At 34.9% G+C, this 21,087-nt stretch overlaps 1 protein-coding gene across 3 annotated transcripts in view; it reads right to left on the minus strand.

The window, feature by feature from the left end:
- PCDH17 (protocadherin 17) overlaps positions 1-21,087 on the minus strand; it is a 112,140-nt gene that overhangs the window by 5,617 nt on the left and 85,436 nt on the right. Inside the window, exon 5 of one of the 3 annotated variants that reach the window (XM_072617075.1) lies at positions 1,687-21,079. The exons of the other annotated variants lie outside the window; for them this stretch is intronic. Coding sequence (XP_072473176.1) covers positions 20,937-21,079 — 143 coding nt within the window. The 3' untranslated portion in view covers positions 1,687-20,936. Of the gene's footprint in view, positions 1-1,686; positions 21,080-21,087 lie in introns of those variants that run through there. 3 annotated transcript variants of the gene reach the window in all.

Genomic DNA, 21,087 nt, shown 5'->3' on the forward strand with positions numbered 1-21,087 from the left:
TTCATTGACCCCGGTATTCTGAACTGTAACCCTGGTCCACTAAATTGTCTAAATTGGTTCTATTGCCCAAAAGTATTATTCCTTTCAGTAGAAAGAAGTAATTGATTTGGGAGCTAGAGAACCTAGGTTTTGGAAAACTGATATGCTGCTATCTAAGTGGCCTTTGCCAACTCACTTTACCTCTCTCAAACCTCGATTTCCTCATCTATAAAATGAAGAGATTGGACTAAAATTTATAAGTTCCCTTCCAGCCCTAGATCTTATAATCTATGGAACTGATCCTTTCTGAGTTGATTGAAGTTCCTTCTGAAGCAAAGATGTATGTCAATACAAGGGAACTAAGATCTTCTGCACATTTGAGAGTCCTAGGAATTACTCTTTAATTGATCGTAGGTGATACCTTCCAGTGATCTGTACCAAAAAAAAATTCCTATTAGCTTCCACAGCCAGCTTTTTTTTAAATAAAAAGCACATCTACTACAAAGGTAGATTCCAAATCTGGGTTTACATTGAAATATACACATATTTCCAGATATAAGAAAATGACTTGTAAAATTCAACTTTATGAAGTTCTTTCCTTTATAAAGGAAAACCTCTGAGTATCTTGACATTATAGAAAATTATGTCGTATTTCACAGCACGAAACACTCACACTTCTAAAATAGTAAAAAGTATTTTGGTACATTGTCTCACTTTCATTTAGGTCAATTTTTAAATTTTATTTTCAGTGAATGAACTAAAGTGTACATACATATAAACATATCTTACGTATATATATATGTATATATATATATGCAAAAGATTTTAAGAGTTAGTTTGTAGTTAATCTGAATAAATATGCTGATATGTTCTAAGTTATGCATAAACACATACACAGAAACAAATAGTGAGAATTGATGAAATTCTCAAAAAATCTTTATGGCCCTGTAAGGTCAAGCCCAGTCTGATGTTTTCTAGAGAACTTTATGTTTTTAAGGTGCAAAGGGCAAAAAAAGGACAAGGTATACAACAGAGTTGTTAAACTAATATGGTTTCATGAGACGAATTTGTATCTCCTCATCCTTGTTGACCTGAGAACCACAAAAACACAGTCTTATCTGGTCCTACATATAATATTATATTCACCTACCACAATCCTGCCCCCCACCAAAAATGAAAAAAGGTCACTATCTAGCAATATTTTTTTCATATTTTGAGCTTGCCTTTCCCAGTTTTTCAACACCCATACACACTTTGAAATTGCATAATACAATTTTATATTCCAATCTTGACTAATCCTTCATTTCTGTTAAGTAGCCTGCCTGACACTGGTTGAATTAAAATTGAATAACAATGAAAGAGAAAAATAATGAAAAAAATCTGGGAGGGAAAAAAGAGAGCAATGTGGTCATGGTAAAAAATAATTCTAAGTTGACCCTGAATGTTAAAGCATGAGCTCTGCCTATATGAGCATCTTGAACTCTAAGCACTGAAAATTGGGAGGTTTTTTTTTTAATTTTTTTTTACTTCACTCTTTATGTCACATCCTAGGAAGCAGATTTGGAATATTGATTATTATACCTTATAAGCAACTCACTTCACGATTAGACTGTAATTTGGACCTCTACCGTTCACAGACAAAAAGTAAACCAAAGAGGCATTTTTTGTACTACTAGTACTAAAAATGAAAGTTAACTGTCACCATAAGAGTCAGATTACTATTTATGAAAAAAAAGTAGAAACAATATAAAGGTAAACATAAAGAAATGGATACAGAGAAAGATAAAATTATCAAAAGTGCATATGATTATTACACACGTACACAGACACACATATTACACATACATGCATGAACAAAAGGTTCCATGGTAAGTTATTACAGTGGCCTTTGTTATCTCTAGCCTTTCTGCCTCCTGCTAAAAATACACTCTTAACAATGTATTTGTGTATAATAAATAGGAATAGCATGGAGACTTTCCTCAGTCTCTGGAGCTTTGCAGGTAGATGATCAAAACTGCTTTCTACACCTTTGGGACAACAAATTTTAAAATAGATGCTAAATTATCAGCTTTAGAAAGAAAAAGAACATAAGCTCTGTGGAAAATCTGTGCTTGCCTAGATTGGGAATTTATAAAAGCAAATACTGAAACAAACTGGGGGGAAGAATTATAGGCAAATAAATTTGATCCAAAATCGGCTTTATCTTGGAACCAGATATCATTAACAAGGCAGTGTCTTCTTCCTTGAGACGTGGGGAGCTGACCTGACATGCATATATATGACAGAGTGCAAATAGCCTTCAATTGGATTTCACTTACCAAACATTTTATTTGTTAAGCACCTATACTATGTGCCAATCATTCAGTCACAAATTTGACTGCTTTGTTCATGCTTTGGTGCTTGCTTATCCAGCAGAATAATGAGTTTGGATGAGGATGCAGGTAAGGAGAAAGACACTATTAATCGAAAAGGATGGAGACCATGCTGCTATTCAACCACTGAGATTCTGGACAGCCCTTTGTAAGGGGCGGGTTCACATTCCCCACAGGAAAAAAAAAAAACAGAGATATTCCCCTTTTGTAGTGTTTCATCTAATAATAAAAAAGGTATATTCCATCTGGAAGTAACAGCATGGGAATAACTCCTCTTGTCCGTACCCAAGAGGACGGAGTACCAAAACTACCTTTTGTTGAGATGGGGAATGCGCACTTTTGTCTATGACCAGACGCCAAAGAAATGTACTTACACTGTGGTTTAACTCTAACAACAAGCTATGACTGAATAAAAGGGAAAACATTTGTGGATTCTGGTGATGTGGCATTTTATTCCTAATCTATTCTTTGGTTGAATAGATAAAGTTTAGAAATTATTAGTCTCTTTTAGGAGATTTAAGCATAGATGAAGTACAATAGACTGATTCAGAATTTGGGTCTCATCCCTGCCACTAAATCTCTATATAACTTAGATTTTCTGAGCTTTAGTTTCTCATCTGTAAAAGAGGGTCAGTAATACTTACCTTTACTTATTTCAGATAGTTTTGTGAGGATCCAATGAGATAATTTCTGTGAAGATATCTTATGAACTCCAAAGCATCATATACATACAAGGAATGACTCTAACTGATAATTAAGAAGCATTATGCCTTAATGTAGAGCAAGCTGAAACTCTAATCAGGAAGACCTTTGGACAAGTCTGGCCCCTCTCCCTTCTTACCAAACAAATGATTTAAAAAAAAAAAATCTTTCCATATTACCAAAATGAAAAAGGTCCATAATGCCTTGAGTACTTAATGATTTTTTAAAAAGTCTATTCTGATAGGCTTTATAGTGGAATTAGTGGAATATCCAAAACTTTACTCTTGTGGGAAAATAAAAACAAACTGTTTGCTTTCAACAGAAGCTAGCTCTTTATATGGTAAATGAAGACATGTACCTTCCTCCCACCTATCCCACAAATCAAATGCATTTATGGATGTGTATCCGTGTTGCAGAAAGACTAGATCCTAAAATGTTTGTTGAATATTGAATTAGTAGCTAAACTCATAAAATGGTGTTTACTATTTTATGACACTAATACTTATTCTATATTTATGATGTGACAACCCCATATTATTTAGTTTTGACAGTGCATAGTAATTACATTTTTTACTATTATTTATTTTTTTCTTTAGACACATATCTTTCAAAGTCCAAAAACAGTTTCTTAAAAGTGGAATTCATCAGTTTTAGCACATCTCTAATAGAAAAACTAATATAAGTGGATTAATTCTATTTTGATAAGTGTTTTAAATTATATAAATGCTAACATGAATTCTGTATTAACTTTACAAAATCTGTTTCAAAAAACCTAGTTCTGCACGTAGTCCAAATTCATCTGCAAAAATTCACATCCATGCCTCTTCAATGAAGTAGAATAAGGGGCAAACTACTTAAGTATAGGGACTGGAATCTATGATACCTTGGACAAAATGTTCATGACATTTTTAATATAAAATAGAAGTTTGTTAGAGTATTGTAGAAGCCAAATTGACAATATATTATACTTCTGTTAGTGTATTTGAAATGATACTTTTGATATGAAGATAATTCCTTTATTGTACAATGCAATTAATGGAAAAAGGTCAATTTTCAAAGGGACAGCTGAGAAAGTATTGACTTTTACTCTAAACTTTTAGATATTGGATTACATGATTCATATATTTAGTTAGTTCTCAACTGTACCACATTGGATCAGAAGTTTAGATGTAATTCACTTGATTTAGAAAGAAGGGGAACATAAACACTAGTTCTCTTCACAAGTTATTATTAAAGAGAACTGTTAGAAATTTCCATATTCATGTTGCCTTGTTTATCCGAGACACTCTTATGGCCAGACTCAACAATACAAAAATGGATTGTTTTTTTCTTTTTTTTCTTTTATAGCTTCAAGTAGCCTTTGATTTTCCCTCTGGTACGAGGATTATTAGCATGCATCAAAGAACTGTTATCTTTATATTTCTTTTTTTTAATGTTAAAAAGTATCTTCAAAAGAAATAAGTCACTGGAAAATAACTTTATGCCACATCTAGGCAAAGAAAATTGCATGCAAGTAAACTTTAAGCAAATTGGCTGCTATGATGTTAGATAATTTTGACAATTTTGCAAAAGGTTATCACGGTGATTGTGATGAGTTCCTTTGTGCTCTGCCCTGCGTAGAACATTTCTGTAATGTCCTATGTAGTTTTGGTCAATACATTTCAAAAGATATGTTTACAGTGTGGATTCTGACCCAAAGAGGGAAGCCAGGATAAGTAAAATAGAAAATCATGCTATATGACAATTCATTGCAGGGAATAGAATGATGGCTTGGTATTGGGATACTTGAAAAGTTATATTTTTAAAAGGTCAGAAAGAGCATAGCAAGAGACCATCCACCCAGGGGAGATAGGTTTCAGCTCCATATAAGGGTAAAAAAAAAATTAAAATGATTACCAATTCAATCTGTCATAAATAGAATGGACGGCTTAAGGCAGTGGATGAAATTCCTGTCACTGTACATTTTTAAGCCAAAGAGAGATGACCATGTGCCAAAAGAGTTATTGCCATTGACAGGGGTTGAACTAGATGACTTCTAAGATCTTTATGAAAAAAATTTTTTCATTTATTAGCAGCTAGGTGGAAAGAATAACATAATTGTATTCAGAAAGAACTGACTTGTAAATACTGCTTTAGATCTTTAAAATCTGTGTGACCCTGGGCAATCACTTAACCTTGAGACTTCAGCTTCATCTTTATAATGGAGATAATAATTGCTAATAATAGACAATAGATATTTCATAGGTTGTCATGAGGATCATATTAGATAGCTTGTATAAAGTACTTTGTAAACTTTAAGGTTCTTTATGAATATCATCATTATAGCTAACATTTATACAGCACTTACTATGTGCCAGAAACTGTGCTAAGAGCTTTAAAATTACTATTTCATTTGATTTGCACAAGACCCTTGGAGGTAGATGTTATTATTATCCCCATTTTACAGATAAGGAAACTGAGGCATAAAAAAGTGAAGCGGTTCGCCAGGAGTCACAAAACTAGCAAGTTGTTGAGGTTGGATTTGGACCGTGATCTTCCTGACCCCAGACCCACTGCTTGATCCACTCTGCCACCTGTTATTGTTGTAATTTATCCTTCATTTTCGAGGGGACTCTCTGTGCTGTCTAAATCATCATCATCATCATCGTCATCATCATCATCATCTTGTGTCTCTAGCTCTTAGCACAGTGCTTAGTATGCGATAGGAACTTAATAAATGCTTATTAATTGACTTCCTTCCTCCAAGATTCTCTGATGCCATTATTTCAAAGGGCAGTAAGTTTTCTATAAATTTAATAAACTTAAGATTTCCATAGTGCAATGTTTGTTTTATTACGCACTGGCTGTCTATTTTCTTAATAGATGACAATTTCCCCAAACCTATAGGTAAATGCCTACAATTCAGAGCAAGGAGGTGTTACAAAGGTTAAGAATGATTCTATATTGGGCTCCATTTGTTTTGAAAAAGTGTGAGAGGGTTTTGTTTTGGGGTTTTTTATGATCTACCAGGACTCTAATATCCTCCCAGTGTGGGGGAAGTTTTGACCAACTCTGATACACAGTGTTACTGTGCCCCTGTCTTCCTATTTCAGTACGAGTGCGCTGCTGCATCACTGTACTTTCTTTTTAGCTCTGAGGCAGACAGTTAACTTAAAAGAAACAAATTGGAGGTTTAGACTTCTCTTCCATGTCATAGTGCCCCTGTGCAATTCCATCCAGAGATGGATGCTAGGCAACCCATTTTTAACTACCAACAGGAAACATTGAGGAACATAAAATGATTTCATTCCCTTAGTTTCTAATGCCCTGGGAGCCCACGTATTTGCAAATCAGCAACCATGCATATGCTTCGAGCATAAGAACTTCATATATACATATGCTATCTGCCTCTGCAGGACAGAATTAATTGTCTTCTTATGAAGATATAAATCTCTGTCATGGAAATTTAAAAACAAAAATAAAACAGGACATGAATGGGCACATTCTCCTTCTCGGTGGCTAAGGCAGTACCCAATTCGAGAGGGAATTTTCTCCACTTCATGGCTGTCAACAAAATAGTTTTATTTCTGCTTTGTGAATAGCTTTAAATAGAAAGAGTGCTCTTTTCTTAGCAGAGCCGGTGCTGTTTCTAGCAGGATCTGAAACTCGGTGTTGTTTCCAAGAAGAAAACTCTATAAATGGAAGCCCATTTTTTATTTGTTCTCATTTTTCTTCTTTATTTCCAATTCCCCTTCCTTCACCAACATGAACTTCCATAGCACCTAATTAGCTGTCTGACAAAGTCGGAAGCAGTCACCTGTCTCTATTTATGGCCAGTGCCAGTGTTCAGTAGATGAATGCTATACCTAAGTGCCCCATCTCAGGTGCTCCCCTTGACTGAAAACCATGAAAAGTCAAGGTCTCTGATGCTGGAGTTCAGGGGTAATAGCAGAACAGATTGCATGTTCTATGAACCTGAGCTAGTGGATAAGCACAGATAAAATGGAAAAGCTAAAAGTTAGAGCTGGAAAGAAATCCCAATACACTTCTAATACATAGAGGTCCACTCCTGTGCACATAAGGTTACAAAAGCCCCGGAAGTTTGCCTCCTCAGGAAAATAGGTCTTATTCTACCGGTGTTGATTATTAATACATATATTCCACACTGATTATGAGGGCAAAGGGCAAAATGGGCAATGGCTTCCTGCAACATGATAACCTATACTCATATTCATCCTTTCCATCTATGACTGACATTAAATGCATAAAGTATACTAATCCTAATAAGGTTTTCCTCTGCCTAACTCCAAAAGAAAAGAAAAATACATTTCATTTTCAATATTCCCATTTGTTAACACTGCTTAAGGGACTACATGTATAAAGTATGCTTGAAAACTCAGAAAAAGAGAAGGGGTTATTAATATCAGAGTAAATTGTGTCCTCCACTTCATCTATGCAGCCCTTTTCTTCCATCCCCCATCATCCACATATTTAGCATTCACCTGAATAGGTTTTAAAATTATTTTTAATAAGCTAGGTTTACCCCTAGGGCTAGGGAGAAGAAGAACGGGTGAGGGGAAATGTGATATAGGAAGAATTAATCACTTGATTTCAGCTCAATGATCTTTCATATATTGCACTGTATTACCCATGATTCTCAACTGTGCATGGGGACCAACTGTTGGTTAACTAATTAAGTAGGTGAATTACAGATGCAGCAGTTTGTTTTTGACTCCTTTCTGGAATGTGTGGGGAAAACATGGAAGCCATTACAAGTAGTTCATCTCATACAATATACATAGCCCATTGTTATGTCACAGTTAATAATTATTATCATGAATCCTGAGATTTGATTCTTTTTCTTCTACTTCATTAATAACGATACACTGATCAATGTTCAAATGATTTACATAAGAAAAAACTAATAAGTATCTAAGGCTGTAGTTGGGAGTTAAACTCGCAGTGTCATTTACCCTAATTGTCAACTGTCTGTCTTCCATGTATTCAGCTCAGATAATGTGCATATGTGACTAATTTCTTAAAACATGGTCAAGTTGGGAAAACATGGAATTTTTGAAATGGCAATCCTGAGGAATGCACCTGCACTCTAAAATTTTCCTCTCTGAGTTCATTCAGATACTAGAACCTACTGGTCTATATAGTATTTGAGAGAATCCAGCAGCAGCCAGATGCTCCAAACTGCCTCAAACATTTTCAATCATTGCTGGGTGCACCTGCATCCCTTCAGGTAACATTCAGGAGACTCTGTGACCCTTTGGACAGAGGTACAGGGACTAAGATCTAGGCTATTATCTGAGATTGCATTGACAATTAGCAACATATCTTTGAGGGAGAAAAAACTAAGTTGTATTTGCATACAGAAAATTTAAAGATAAAAAGAGGAAAAAAATTGATTAAAAAGAAAATAAAGAATCTAAATCAGACTGGCAATTCACAGTTCTGCAAGCGAAGAGCATCCTGAAGTATTTTTGTTGTAATACAGAAAGAGGAATGACTTACACCTTGGACTAGGATCCTGATAAAATCTCTTGGCATGGTGAGATTCTGCACAATCAAACCCATAAGTAAAATAACAGCTGAAATGTCTGTGTATCCAACAATTGCCTCAAAGCCCCTTCCATGTGTCCATCAACACTGGCATGGCTTTTAGGCACCAGAGAGGGATGTGGGAAACAACAGCTATTAATTGTTGTCATTGTCTCCAAGGGGCTTAGACTCCCAACAGATGATTCCAATATGAGATCATTTGAGAAAAAATATTCATTAAAAAGTATGGTAATTACTACAGTATAAAAGGAATTCAGGAGAGATCAGGAAAGGTTTGAGTAGTTGACCTAATCTGAGATGGACTTTGAAAGATGTAGAGAATTACAAAGAGAAGAAATAATAAAAGGAAGCATTGGGGATCAAAGAAAAATGCCATAGGCAAGGGTGGAAAGAAAGCATAAGTATGCCATGTAGGTGGCACAATAAGGGAAGAAGCCTGATCCCAGTAGAAGATTTGTGTAGGGCAATAGTGGTAAAAAAACAAAAACAAAGAAACAGGCAGAAATGTAATGTGAAACTAAAATATGAAATGCTTTTGAAAATCAGGGAGAGATGCCTCTAATAATGCTGTAGGCCTGTAATTCTACTGGGTGAGTCCAAAACTGGTGGATTTCATGAATTTGGGACATCTGTGGTTGGTCTAAATTGGAGGATGACTGGATTCCCTAAGGAAGCATCAACCAACCCTAAAACCACGCCGGAAAAACAGAACAGACTGCTGCTGCTTTCAAACTGATAACGTTGGAATCACCCATGAGTGACTCTTTGCAGTTTTGGTGAGATAGGGAGACCCAGGCTCAAAAGAAAAAAAGTCAAGTCAAAATATACACACATGCACACACTCATAATACACACACACACACACGCACACATACATACACACACAATAAGAACAAGAATGGGTGAGGGGAAATGCAACATAGGAGGAATTAATCACTTTATTTCAACTGAATGAGCTTTCATATATTGCATTGTACTATTACCCATGATTCTTAGCTGTGCATGAGGATTAACAGTTGGTTAACTAATTAAATAGGTGAATTACAGATGCAGTCAATAGGAAGCAGTCACCTGTCTTTATTTATGGCCAGTGCCAGTATTCAGTAGATGAATGCTACACCTAAGTGCCCCATTTCAGGTGTTCCCCTTGACAGAAAACCATGAAAAGTCAAGGTCTCTGATGCTGGAGTTCAGGGGTAATAGCAGAACAGATTGCATGTTCTATGAACCTGAGCTAGTATACAAGCATAGATAAAATGGAATAGCTAAATATTAGAGCTGGAAAGAAATTCTAATACAATTCTAATACATAGAGATCCACTCCTGTGGACATATGTTTACAAATGTCCTAGAAGTCTGTCTCCTCAAGAAAACTAGGTCTTTCTGTACAAGTGTTGATTATTAATCCATATATCCCATACAATAAATAACACCAGGGACAGAAATATTGGCTTAATTCAAAAGACATAAGGAGTCAATGTTTGATACAAGTTATATTTGAGATCTGAAAGGGTAGACAGGCTGGTAAAAATAAGCGTTTTGAAGGCTGGTTGTAGGATGAGATGCTGAGGTCTTGGTGGTGGACTAATAAAAAGCTTATTTATTCTATCAAATAGGTTTTGAGAACAAAAAGGAAGAGATGAATCTGAGAGAACTTTCTAAAGGAATAAGCATTGTTGACATAGATTGTAAGATATAAAGAAAAGTGGAAAAACGAAGATGAACTAACATGTCAAGCAGGGAAAACTGGAAGCACGGTGATAAAACATGATTTTTTTCTTGATTATAACTTGTTTTGCCTGGTATAGAGTAGGTGTTTAATAAATGCTTATTGACTGTTTCCTAATTGTTTCACGTTTGTAATTCTTGTCTGTCCAACAAGTGCCCTTATGGACAGAGATGATGCTAACCTATTCTTTGTCACTTATCCCATCATCCTAAGTACAGGTAAATAGCTGAGAACCATAGTTCACCAAAATATCATTCCACTTCCTGTAACAATAATATGACCAAAATTAAATTTGACTTGAATATGAGGGATAATGTTAATGAGTGTTCCCAATAAAAGCCATGTCTTACCAAAATCGAAATCACAAAGACTGCCAAAACCTGTTTAATTTCAATTTTGAAAAAAAAATCTATAGGACAGAGCCAAACTGAACATATAAAGGAAAGGCTGGGGGGAGGGGTAAGGATTAGTAGTGATGCATATAAGCTGTAGATGCAAATTTATGCTTGAAACTAAAGGGGAAAAAGATCCCCAAAATTAGAACTGTCTAAAAGCAGACTAGGCTCTCTCTGGAGGTAGATGGTTTTCCCTTCTGGAATTTTCCAAGGGTAGGCTGACCACTTGTTGAAGATGAAGCTAGAGTTGTTGCTTCTTTTTCCTCAAGTCAACAAACATTTAGTAAGCATCTACTATATGTCAGGCACTATGGTAAGTACTAGAGATACAAAGAAAGGAAAAGTCAAAAAAAAAAATTCCTGCTCTCAAGAACCTCAAAGTACATCAACAATGGATTATATTACATGGCACATGAAATCCCTTTCAACTGTGATTAATTGAATCTGAGCACTGCCGTTTAAAAGTCATGGAACTGTGGACAAGTCATTTTACCTCACTAAGCCTCATAGTTTCCTCATTTATGAAATAAGAATAATAGTAATAATTATATAGCTGCCCTAACAGTGAAACCTACTAGGTTTATCATGAAATTCAAATGAGATTCTGCATGTACAAGTGTTTAGTAACTATAAAGACCTAAAGGGAAACTATGACAATACTTGTTATAATCCATTATTATTGCAGAAAACTGTCCCCATTCCACAATATGATATTAAATCCATTCAATTCCAAATTGGTTTAACATGAAAAAAGATGAGAACTCAACATTATTTAGACCATTCCATCCCCCCACCCCATCTCTCTCTAGTCATCACAATTGTGCATAATTGATAAACTCTGGACCAGGAATAAGGAAATCTAGTTTCTAGCCCAACCTCTGGTCCTGCCCCCAATTACTTACAGACCCTTCAGAGAATCACAACTATTCTGGGTCTTAGTTTTCTCACTAAAATGAGACTGGACTAGAAGACCTCCAAAGTTCTCTCCTGTTCTAAGATTTTATGAGCTAGAATATAACTCCTGCCTAAAATTTCATTCAAATATGGAGGTCAAAAGGTTTACCTCTTAGGTGTTTTTTTTTTTTATTCTAGTGTTGTAATTTAAATAAAAAAAACATTTCAATAATAGCTCATTTATGATATCAAGTTATGGAAAAGTATGAGTTGGACATAAAAAACCCTATACTTCCACACATAATCATAACCATCCTGTCATCCTGGCTTCCTACTGTTACTTGATTCAAAATGTCCTCATTCCTCATTCAGGACATCTTCTTCACTTATTGTTAGTCAGAAACCCCTGGAAGTTTCAGTAACCCTCTGTCAGGCTCTTAGCCCTCATCTTAGTAATTTACTGCTAGAGCATTTCCAGAGTACCTTCCAAAGGGTTAACACAGCTGCCAAAAGTGTCTGATTTACATGCAAGGAGGAACTGATGCTTTGGCACACAGTTCACAAAGATGCTATTTGGCTTACAAGGCCAAATTTTAAATTCTAGTCATTGAAACATGGCAATGAAATTCAGGCATAAAAAGGATGTTAACTCTATTACTGTTTTTTCCTCTTTAGAAGTGAAGAATTTCCCTTATGTTTTCAGTGTCTCTGTTTGCTAGTTCTATCTCGAGTTGATGACATGAATCTTTGATGACATGGATGAACACATCTAAAATTCAAGTCATCCTTCTGGCAAAGCTCTAATCCTGTAAAGAAGGTCAATGAAAACACATCTATTAAGCCTAACTTGTTGTAAGTAACAAGCAGGATATTCATATTAGGATTTCTTCTCTCTGCTTTGCTATCTGATTTCTATGGGGACATGCATCTATTTACCAGCATAAATCTTGTTGTTCATATTCTGTTACTAACACATGTTCTCTGTTCAATTGCTAGAGGTGGGTAAACAGAACTGGTGTCATTGTTAGCATTCTCTACAGAGTTAATGCAGATGTAGCTAATCCTCTCCTGCTTATTATTCCGTAATCAGTACCTGTCAATAGGATTTGGGAGGCCCAGTAGATATATAGATATATTTTACCATGAAGGGTTAAAATTTAATCTTTCAATAGCCTTTCTGCTACAGAGGATATTGGCTCAATATATAGAAACCTAGTCTGCAAAAACGTCTGAAGTTTTCCACTGAGCTCCTTTAAATTAGATGGATATGTATACAAAGGAATACAAGTATTATAATGCTCTAAAGCAGTGTTCTTTATTGCAAAGTTCAAACTGTGAAAAAAATTCTCTAAAGATAGTTGTGGTTTAGCCAAGTCTTCTTGTGAGCTGCTGGGAGAGTGGTAAGGAGGAGTGAGTGGGAGAGAACGACATTTAGAGTGATGTTCCCCTACAATTCATTCCAATATGAATAGTATGGGGAAAAAATAACCTTAGTGATTGCAACAGACTCACACAAAAAAGTAAACAATCCAAAATCAGTGGTTGGTAATTATTCTGTAACTGAGTTTTATCATCTGCCTCTCGTGAAAGTGATGTCTTTAGGGAGGAATAGCCAAAAATGTTTATTTAGTGTCTGTAAAGGGAAATCCATGAAATAGGTACATATAATGCAACTTAAATGTAAGCACAATGGTCTGTAATTCACCTTGAACTAGGCACTATTTCTGGGCATATTCCTACAACTGTCATCACCATTATATGAGGTAGAAAGTGCCTTTTGGAACCTCCAACTCCTATCCAGTCTACCCAGCAGCCACCTGTTATAAAAAAGACATTTAGTGACCTTTCCCCCAAGTCGCTTTGCATTTATTTTGTATGTGTCATATTTAAACGCTTCTACGTGTTGTATTCTTACTGCCACAACACACTCTCAGTAGAATGTAAAAATTCTCATGTTTGTATTTTTACCCCCAGTACCTACAGTTTACATGACATAATATGTGGGATACAGACCCAGAAGGAGAGTGCTCTCATTCCAGAGTCAGAAAGAATTGAGTTCATGCCCCACCTCTGACACTTGAAGGCTCTGTGACCCTAGGTAAGTTTGACTTAACCTCTCAGTATTCCAACCAAACATTGAAGAGAATCTGTCCACCTGGACTGGGAGAGGGAATTTGCTCATCCGGGAAAGTCCTAGATCAATGAAATCTCAGATGCAGTTTTTATCCCTATCTCCAGTGATACATTATAAGTATTTAATAAATGGGAATAAGTATTTATTAAGCACCCTACTCTCTGCCATGCATACCCTTTGCTAAATGCTTGTTGAATTGAAGGGAATAAAATATATGATGTTATAATTTCAAAAAAAGAAACAAAACTTCAGGTGCTACCAATGCTGAACTTGAGTGCTGTAAGCTAATACAAATTACCTTTTTTGCTACTACATGTTTGTCTTGCCCTAAGAAAGAACTACATGTTAAGAAAAAAGTGCTCATGATCCATGGGGATGTATGCATCTGTGTGTATACATATATATTATATTGACTATATTGATGTGCTTTTTGGAATGTGTTATAGTAACAGGGAAATGCTATTTTCCTGAAACTGTTCTCATATCCTACAGTCATTAGAGGACATTGAGCCAGTAAAGAAAATGGGAAAAGAAGTCAAGGAATTGACATGCAGACAAACAAGAGATGTGACCCTTTGGAAATCATTTACTACATAATCAAAGCTCAGACAACAAGTCATTGACGAAGGCAACCAATGAACCAAAGTTAGAATGATGATGTGTTTCTGAGAAGTCTGAGAAGCTTCATGTAAAAAATAGAAAATACATTACAAACTGCTCCAGAGTTTAAAACATTTTTTTATATTACTGAATAGTTTCTACATTACTGGGGATGTTAAAAAAACACAACAAAGCATTAAAAATGTGAAGAGTAATGAAAAAATAGCACAAATACAAACATAAATAATTTAAAGCCATTTCTCCTTTTAGATCAAAAGTATGACCTATGTCAGAAAATTTCACAAAGAATTGTAAGACTTGGAGTTTTAATATTTAAGGATTCTATTTCCAAACTCTTTTCTATCCAATAATAACTTTGCAGGTCTGTGTTAAGGTTGGAAAGCTAAATTATTTCTATATGTATTTCTATACATGTTAACAAATATGTAATTGTTAACCAGTGCTTCTAAAATGCAGTTTAAACTCTCTTGCTGGCATTCAAGGCTTTCCACAGTCCTTCAGCATTATCATTCCAATCTTTTTTGCTCATTTATTTCCAGCATCAGTCTTTTGTTCCAAACTTGAATAATCACTTTCCCTTATATTTCTAGACTAGGGCCTTTGTTCATAGTATTCTTGCCCTAAAATGCCATCAGCTTCCTCTAAGTTTAATTTCTACTTAGCCTTCAAGGTTCAGTTGAAGTTGAAATCTTGCTAGAAAGCTACCTATGAAGACCCTTTATGACTCCTGAGTGGTCATACTTCCAGTATTCTTGTCTGTAGTATTCATTTGGCTTGATAATTAGAGATGAACATAGAATGTTTTAAATCCCCAACAAAACTGCTAGTCATCTGTTAAGCTATATGTTTCATATTTTCAACTAGGTTTTTTTAGAGCAAAGATGCCATATTATATTCCTGTTTACTTTCCACAGGATACAATGTTATTTATAGTAGCAGTTCAACAAATATCCACTAACTTGAAAAAAACTGTCAAACAATTTTGTCATCTTTAGAATTTTCTTGACAGTATCCCAGGAACAAAAGGAAATAAATTCTAATTCTAGACTAACTAGAAACTGACTAATCCAAGTAAAAAAAAATATCATTTCTCTATATACAGCTCATTCTCCTTATTTTTAAAACTCAAATTTGAATTTTTTTAAACCTACTATGTGTGAAAGTAACACTGAAGGTAACTATCTTCACTCATATAGAAATAATACAACAAAAGTCATTGATGTGAAATAGATTTAGCTCTCTAAAAGAAAGACACTTTTGAAAATGCAATTGGTATTCTCCCTCTGCCTTTGTAAAAGAGAACCTTTTTTATTTCAGGACAGTAATAATTATAAGGAAGTTTTCGATTAGGGTGACTCTAAATCCACTCCTCTACAACTTCCACCCATTTGACCTAGGGCTTCCCTTTGATACCAATCTTTTCCTCATAACAATCCTTGAAGCAACTAGGTAACATAGTGGATAGAGCTCTGAGCCTGGAAACAGCAAGAGCTGAGTTCAAATCCAAACTCATTAATGTGTGACCCTGGGAAAGTCACATAAACTCAGTTTCCTCAACTGTCAAACTGGAATAATAATAACATCCACCTAACAGGGTCATAATGAGGATCAAATGAGACCATATTTATAAAGGACTTAGCACAGTGTCTGGCACGTAGTTGGTGCTAAATAAATACTTATCCCCTTCCCCTTGAAATACTTCAAGCTAACTATCGTGATTCTTCTAAGACTTTTCCTCTTCATAAAAACAGTGCCAGTTTCTTTAACCAAATCTTCCTATGTATACCATACAAGATCTTCACAATACTGGTCTCCTTCGTTTGGAAACTTTCTAGATTACCGATGTCCTTTATCAAATTTTTCATCTAGAACTGAACATAAAGTTCTAGACATGTGAAGGCCAGGGCTGAGACCGGCAAGACCATCAACTCCCTGGTTTTATTACCATGGCTCTCAAAGCCTTTCAATGTTATAGTATTTTTCATTGCCTTATTTTATTACTGATTCATCGAAATATGCAGCACACTGAAACCAGTTTTTTTTTAATTGCTATCTAACCATGTCTCTCATTGTGTTACTTGTAAAGTTCCATTTTTGAAAGTGATTATAGAACTTTACATTTGTCCTCATCAGCTTCGACCTTATTAGATTCAGCCATGTGGTTGAGCCTGTGAAGTCCTTGCAGATCCTTACTATCCAGTATGTTAGTTAATCTCAGGTTTGTCTAATCTGAGAATTTGATAAGCATGTCATTGATGTTCTATGTGTTACTCTCAATGTTACATGGTAGAGCCTTCCAACTCACCAGAGATCTTTACAGACGTACACTGATTAGTCTTTGGCTCCAGCCATTCATCCAATGGCTAATATCAACCTGTGCTATTCACAATAATAGCATTAAAGATTTTGTTACAGTCTAGGTAATGTACAGCCACAACATTCCTCTCACCTAGGTGCCTACTAACCCTGTCAACAAAGCAAATGAGGTTCATTTGGTATGACCTATTTTTGGTGAGGCCAGCTAACTTTTTGTGATCACTATTTCCTTTTTTTCCAGATATTCACTAACTTTCTTTAATAATAAGATCTAGAATTTTACAAGAAATTGCATGTATTCTGAGCCTATTTGCTTTTAAAAACCAGTGCATTTATTCTTACTGGTCATTGACAGGGGCCCAGCAATCCCATCTGCCAATTCTTTTAGTATCCTGGGATTTGTTCACCTGAGGCCTAGTGATTGAATTCACCAAGGGCAGCTAAGTTCTCTCTAAGTATCTCATTAATTATCTTGGCTTATAAGTTTCTTTCCAAATATCAGTTTCCTTGGCAGAAAAAAAACAGATTGAAAAAAAGAGATGAGTATTTCTGCCTTCCATTTGATGCATATTCTCATCATCTTGAACACCGTTAAAAGTAGTTCTATCTGTCTAAATCCTCCTCTTTCCCCTGATATATCATTTTGATCAGTCTGGGCTAATTCTTAGATTTAGTCACTGACACTTTTTATAGGACCATGCTACTTTTTTTTTTTTGCCTTTGTTGTCTATTCATCACCCTTGTTTCAATCTTCTGTGCATTTCTTTTTAAAAATTCAAGATTGTTTGATGTCTTCTTGGCACATCCACATTAGCTGATTTAGACAACCCTTTCCCCTGTCATTCTCATTGTTTCTGTTTGTGTCAATTCTCCTATACTTTATTAAATGGCTATGGTATTGTTATAATTATCATTCCAGATAACCTGAACTAACTGAGCTTTAATGTTGTCTGATAGGGAGGAATGAATAAGTATAAATCCCTTGATTCTTAGGGGATAGGGAGGGAATGAATAACTGTCTATAACTAGAAAAGAAACACTTGACTATTATATTGTGAAACAATAGGTCTCAGATTCTGCATACATGTGTTTAGGGAAACTGCACAATGCCTTAATCTTCAGAAAAATAGCAGAGGTTTGATGTATGTATCCTGAGATTTTTTTAGTCACGCCATAATTATGTGTGGTGAGCTAAATATATATAGCGCTATCTATGTATTTCTAATTAGGATAATGAGGTCTCAGCCCTGAGGAGCTAACTATATCAGAATCACTTTTCTAAGAATAAAAAAAAATTAAAAACTAAACTGATTTAAATTTCTTGGGACATGTTAATTTGTTATCAACCCTTGTTTCAAGTCACTGACTTAACCTCACATATAATTATTGAAATCCTTTATTCAGTATTTATTATATAAATCTTAAGTTACTCCTGACATAAGAGAGAACCGATAATTTTCTTGTTTTTGGTTATAGGAATTGAATTCTTAGTATATCTTCACTGTAGAAAAGTAGTTCAGCTAACTGATGATCTGAATCTAGATAATTTAATTGCTGTAAATGTGACCCAGAAAAATTAAGTTACTAATTGGTCTGGGTAGGACGTAAACTTATAGTTAGAACTCAATTCTCTTATTTTATTGTTGAAAAGAATTATATCTATACACAATGTTATGTGACAATATAAAAATGTATTACAGAAAGAAGCACCTAAACAAAGATGTAGCTTCCTTTCCAACTTACTGTTAAATTTAGTATTCAGGCTTATTTATAGCTCATACAGTAATTCAAGTGCTGCTATGAAAAAAAAAAATTTTTTTAATTTACAGATTGGGGAGGAAGCACTGATGAACCTAACCAATGAGAAAACAAAAGGAATTCTGACATGGAAAGCTATAGGATAAAATTCATATAGACACAGAATGATTTTTAAGTTTCATAATCCTGATGCTGTAATGTCTTTTAAATGGACAGAAAACAAAGATATTCTAAGGATAAGGGATTTTTACCACGGTTGAACCTGATAAGGAAGAAATAAATTTTTTTCAAATTTAAAATTATATATTTGTGTATATACATGTCTCTATGTCTATATCTATCTGTCTATCTATCTATCTATCTATCCATCCATCTATCTACCTATCTATCTATCTATCATGAGCACAGAGACATGTGGTAAATGAAAGCCTCTGGCATACACCTTCCCTGCTTAAGGTTTATAACTTCTAAAGAACATTTACTGGTTGCAATAAAAGTCCAGTCCACCTTTCAGCACTTTCTGGTTTTCCCTGTGCTCAGTCACAATTCCCTGCTGGCTCAGCTTATCATGTTGATAAACAGCCTCAGTTAAGAGCAGGTGTGAGTGTGTGTATATGTGTGAATGAGTGTGTGTGCTCACATGCATACGTTTGTGTGTTAAACAGATGTCAAACAAACTGACAAAACTTGTAGAGCATAGGGACCAGAAAAATTTCACACTAATTATATTTTAAACAAGGCAATAAATGTGCTGTCCATTCACATAATTATCCTCTTTTTTCAACCCTACAAGCTCTCTTACCACCAAATATTTTAAATGATTTTTTTTATTTAAAAGCATCCCTACTTAAGGTTAGCAGATAAAATATATTTTTTAAATAGCAAACCTCTCATCCTAAATCACTTTTAAGAAATCATAAACAATGATTATGCTCTCCTTCAAAGCTAATGTCTACTAGGCTATAGTGCTTACAATGATTTCAAGTAATGCTTTATGTGCGGAGGTTGTTTCATTTCCATTTATATTTTATCAAGTCCTGACTGACACACATTAGCTTTGTGACCTTGGGCAAATCGCTTGAACTCTTAGTGCTCTAGGCAATTCTCTAAGACCTAAGTTTCAGACAAAGTGCCAACTTACATTGGCAGAGGAAGTTGCCTCATTCTAGAGTTGCTGATACCAATGAAGTCATAGGTCTTTGCCTTGATCTTTCCAAATTAGTATTCAGTTCCACCTTCTCTTTTTCTCTGACATTTAGAAGACAACATGAAATACAAGAATTTTTAGAGTTTTGGATTTGTACACCGGCATGGATTTCAAGCACTTCAACAACTATTAAAAATGATGTCAATTTTCCTTCAGCACACAATCATCATTGAACTATTTTTTTTCAGGATAAATCAAACAACCCAGAAAGTAAGATTAGTTCCCATGTATTTTTTGGTGTGAGAAAACATTGATTTTTATATAGCATAGATAAAAAAAATAAAAAGAATATTCAACCATTTAAAGATACTACCATAATTACAATACCAACAACCTAGTGGTGCCAAAGTGGTGCCATTCAACCAACGGATTTTTTAAAATTCATAGGTTTTCTATGATGTCTTAATCATAATTTCCTTAATTCCAAGTAAGTATTTTGTTTCTGTTTCTGAACAAATGATTTCAAGGTGATTCATGTAGTTTTAAAGTAATATGTGAATAATTTCGTCTGAGGTTGTTATGTGTATCACTGGAGGGCAAACTCACATTGATAATATTTCTATTCAGGGCTTGCAGGTAGGGACTTAATATAGTCACATAAACTACCATCTTGATTAAAGTTACATGGTATGAAATAAGTTATACATTACAAAGTGTGACTGGCTCTGCAAAAAAAGGAGAACGGTGGAGGAACTGTGTCATTTTGATGGTTCAGCTTCTAAAATAGTGAAAGGTGTCCTACATCTACAGCTTAAACACAAAGATGGGAAGGGAATGAACAATGCCTTCCCTTCCAAGTTTAACTATTTTTCCATAGGGGAAAAAGTATTTTTCCTGGCTCTAGCAATTTCCTAATGCTGATAAAACAAAGATTACTATAAGATTATTGGTAGGGTAAGTTTGCAGGCATAATTATGGTAACTGTTGGGATCACATATACTCCGATAATTAGAAAGACTGGAATAAATACATTTAGATAAAACTGCACACAACAGTTTGTATCGGGTTTTTTCCCTCCTTTTTTCCCCTTAGCCTCTACTCCGAAGATGACATTCTACAAACACTAATGGTCCCCATGCAAATATAATAAAGTGATTTAATTTTAATATTATTCCCGTGGAATTTATTATAACCTCATATGGAAAACACATTTTGAACTTGTTCTTTTCTCTTTTCTGAAAATATCATCATGTTATTTATAAGACCACAGAGAAATAACTGTCTACCAGGCATGGATTTAAAAAGTATTTGTGTGTATATAGATATATATGAGTTTTAGCATCTAAAATGTAATATTCTGATTACAAGAGAAGATAGCTAACAGATGAAGTATTTGCTCACCTGGCAGAAGCAGATCAACAGACTGAAGTCTACTTGTGATGGTGTGTAGGGTGAGGATAGCAAAGGAAAGCAAAGTCGGGAATGCTTGAAAA

The sequence above is a fragment of the Notamacropus eugenii genome, chromosome 6 (genome assembly GCF_028372415.1).
Source record: "Notamacropus eugenii isolate mMacEug1 chromosome 6, mMacEug1.pri_v2, whole genome shotgun sequence".
Lineage (NCBI taxonomy): Eukaryota > Metazoa > Chordata > Mammalia > Diprotodontia > Macropodidae > Notamacropus > Notamacropus eugenii.